The sequence below is a fragment of the Biomphalaria glabrata genome, chromosome 2 (assembly GCF_947242115.1).
Source record: "Biomphalaria glabrata chromosome 2, xgBioGlab47.1, whole genome shotgun sequence".
In the NCBI taxonomy this organism is placed as follows: Eukaryota; Metazoa; Mollusca; class Gastropoda; family Planorbidae; genus Biomphalaria; species Biomphalaria glabrata.
The window spans coordinates 10,903,326-10,907,054 of NC_074712.1; the positions used below are offsets into that span (position 1 = coordinate 10,903,326).

At 39.2% G+C, this 3,729-nt stretch overlaps 1 protein-coding gene across 1 annotated transcript; it reads right to left on the reverse strand.

Annotated features, from left to right (window-relative positions):
- Window positions 1–2,182: 2,182 nt before the first annotated feature.
- Window positions 2,183–2,701, reverse strand: LOC129924392 (uncharacterized). The gene has a single exon (XM_056018608.1). It carries the CDS (start codon window positions 2,699–2,701, stop codon window positions 2,183–2,185), a length of 519 nt encoding a protein of 172 aa, XP_055874583.1.
- Between the last annotated feature and the right edge of the window lie 1,028 nt (window positions 2,702–3,729).

The following is a 3,729-nucleotide window of genomic DNA, read 5'->3' on the forward strand; positions in this document are numbered from 1 at the left end:
GCTACATCTCCTTCTTCTACCTCAACTGGTAACAGATTTCAGCTACATCTCCTTCTTCTACCTCAACTGCTAACAGATTTCAGCTACATCTCCTTCTTCTAACTCAACTGGTAACATTTCAGCTACATCTCCTTCTTCTACCTCAACTGGTAACAGATTTCAGCTACATCTCCTTCTTCTACCTCAACTGGTAACAGATTTCAGCTACATCTCCTTCTTCTACCTCAACTGGTAACAGATTTCAGCTACATCTCCTTCTTCTACCTCAACTGGTAACAGATTTCAGCTACATCTCCTTCTTCTACCTCAACTGGTAACAGATTTCAGCTACATCTCCTTCTTCTACCTCAACTGGTAACAGAGTTTAGCTACATCTCCTTCTTCTACCTCAACTGGTAACAGATTTCAGCTACATCTCCTTCTTCTACCTCAACTGGTAACAGATTTCAGCTACATCTCCTTCTTCTACCTCAACTAGTAACAGATTTCAGCTACATCTCCTTCTTCTACCTCAACTGGTAACAGAGTTTAGCTACATATTTCCGCCACCTTGTCCTCCACTTAAAAAAAAAAGAAAAAAAAGCAATTAAATTTTACTTGTGATTTTTTCTTATCTTTGACTCGTCACTTCCCATCCTTTACACGTCTGCTAATCTTATTTGACATGACTTTTTTATTTCGTATTTTAAATGACTTCTTATTTCATATTTAGCTCGTTTTCTTTTCTTTTCTTTAACACTTTGCTTTATATTCATCTTTTAAGAACTTTTTTTTTTGCCTTAAATATCATTTTTTATTTTTTTTACACGGCTTCTTATCTTGTCCAATGTTCCTTATCTTACACGCTATCTTTGTGCTGTCTGGGCAGTAAGTGCTGAAATGTCTTCTAGAACAATGGCAACAAAAAGGTCACCATGGCAACAAAAAGGTCAACCCTGGAATGTCTTGTGGACGATTTTTAGGAGCGATCTCAATGACCACCCGCTAGAGAGCCGACTGTGTCTTGTGGAGTAATCGTTTTGCGGAATGCACTCGAAGATTTGATGTTATCTTATTGTTTGCTACATTAGACTTTATCCTTTGAAGTGTTAGCATGTCATATTGGCCTAGACCTAGAAACTTGAACATTTTGTTTTGCTGGCTGTGCGTTTTGTTTTTGATTTTCTGTTAACATAATTATTTTACTAATTCTATAAGTAAAGCTTCTCTTTCAGATCTTGAGATCTGCAGGACAGTTGGTGTAAAGTTATTTGTCTCTATGGCCGACGTTTAACGAGGGTGTCATGTGGCCATCACAACGTTCAAACGCTTTTACTTTCCCCAACTAATGTCAGATGCCCATTAGACCTGGAGGTGCTCACGGGTATTTCCGAAATTCAAAACCTCATTCTTCAATGTATTTCGATCCCGAGACCTCTCAACCACTCATCACCCACCTCCTACTTACTCTACAGGCTACTAATACATTGTATAATTGTTTAATGTATTAATATTATTTTATGTAGGCTTGCAAATCTAAAACCTATACAAATGTAGTGAGAGGAATCTATTAAAGCTAATAACTGTGAAACGTTTAAACTGCAGAAAGCATTATTATAATGTAGTGACATGCGAATGTGTCCATAAATTTGTTGGGGTTTATCAAGGGTGTAGCTCTGTGAGAGATAAGATTAAACAACTAAACATAAAAAAAAAACATAAAATGTAACAAAAGTACAAGTCGTTAAAGTCATGATTCCATTCAAAACGTCGCCACATAGGAGGCATGTTCTCTCGAACTGAAATAGTTACTCCTCTGGATCAGTTGTGTGTGAAGCGACCTGGACGTGAGCAGTTTGAGATAGCATTGTTTGATTTATGCATCACACCGTCTTGTTTGCATGGTGACACTTTGATATAGTGCACGTGAGCAGGGTCGGATCCTCCTGAAGGAAAAGCAACTAAGAGCAGTCGGTTGGCCACTCCTATGAGATTCTTTTTATTATTAGCTGGGGTGATTGAGGTGTGAAATATCAAATCACAAAAATGGCGTCGCAAGGGTTGGTAGCATTAGCTCAAGTATCACCTTCATCGAGCCCCCCCCCCCCCATTCCCAGATTATAATTACTTCATAAAATCCTTTTTTTTTTTTTTTTTTTTTTTAATTAATTCTTTTTGTTGAAGCATAATCACACATTCATCTTTATCTGTTCCGTATTCTTTTGGAACCGTTGGAGCACAAAGCATGATCTGCTGACCGTGTCGCTCTTTTCATGTCTTTGCCAGGATAAGTCTCTACCATTGGCAGGCCCGTCATGTCTTTGCCAGGATAAGTCTCTACCATTGGCAGGCCCGTCATGTCTTTGCCAGGATAAGTCTCTACCATTGGCAGGCCCGTCATTTCTTTGCCAGGATACGTCTCTACCATTGGCAGGCCCGTCATGTCTTTGCCAGGATAAGTCTCTACCATTGGCAGGCCCGTCATGTCTTTGCCAGGATAAGTCTCTACCATTGGCAGGCCCGTCATGTCTTTGCCAGGATAAGTCTCTACCATTGGCAGGCCCGTCATGTCTTTGCCAGGATAAGTCTCTACCATTGGCAGGCCCGTCATGTCTTTGCCAGGATAAGTCTCTACCATTGGCAGGCCCGTCATGTCTTTGCCAGGATAAGTCTCTACTATTGGCAGGCCCGTCATGTCTTTGCCAGGATAAGTCTCAACCATTGGCAGGCCCGTCCATTCTTTGCTGTTGTCCTTTCATCGCTTTTTATTTTGTCTCTCTTTTTCTACCCTGATATTGTTCCCTGAAGAGAACAAAGAAATTATAAAAAACTTTCCTTTAAAAAAAAAGCTAATCTAAGGGAAATAATTCAGCACCTACAACTATATCTCTCAAGAATGTAGAAGTTATTTTCCTTTTCGATATCAAACAAAATAATTAATTACCAATAATTAATTGATTAATCGGTTAGGTTTTGTTAGGTGCAATAAATAATTGTTTAAAGTTTCAGCTTGATCCTAGAATGGCTGTGGTAAAAAAAAAAAACGTGTACAATTATTTAATGGGACAAAACCCGACATATTTAACCATATCTGTGAATATTGAAGGATTAATTTTTCTTGTTGGTATCAAAGGAAAAAATTAATTACCGGTAATTAATTGGTTAGTTTTTTAATTGTTTCGTGTATTGTCTAGTGCGAAATTTTCACTTCATCCGAAAATGAGTGTGGAAGAAATAGCGTGTTCAAACTTTTTTTCCAGACAGAGTTGATATAGGCTTTGTAAAAAAAAGAGTACCTACGTTGATTCGATTGCTAAATGTGCAAGATCGAATTCGTTGTTTCAGATATATTATCACCTAAGTGTCACCCCTCGCACCCTCTAGAAACGACACAGTATATACATAATAACGTACATAAAGCAGAGGGAAAACCCATTGTCTCCCCAACTCCTAGAAAGTGTGTATGTGTGTCTGTACAGACTGCTTTTGAGACAGTTCTTTAAAAACCAATTCTAAAACTCAAATCAATGATTAAATAGAGTGTTTCGTTCCTACGTGAGAGGCGCGGTGGTTGAGCGGTGAAGCGCTTGGCTTCCGAACCGGGGACCGGGGTTCTAATCCTGGTGAAGACTGGGATTTTTAATTTCGGGATCTTCGGGCGCCGCTGTAATGGGTACCTGACATTAGTTAGGGAAAAGTAAAGGCGGTTGGTCGTTGTGCTGGCCACATGACACCCTAGTTAACCGTAGG

Coding starts and splice junctions, on each gene's coding strand:
- LOC129924392 (XM_056018608.1), bottom strand. CDS start 2,701: ATGGTTGAGACTTATCCTGGCAAAGACATGACGGGCCTGCCAATAGTA.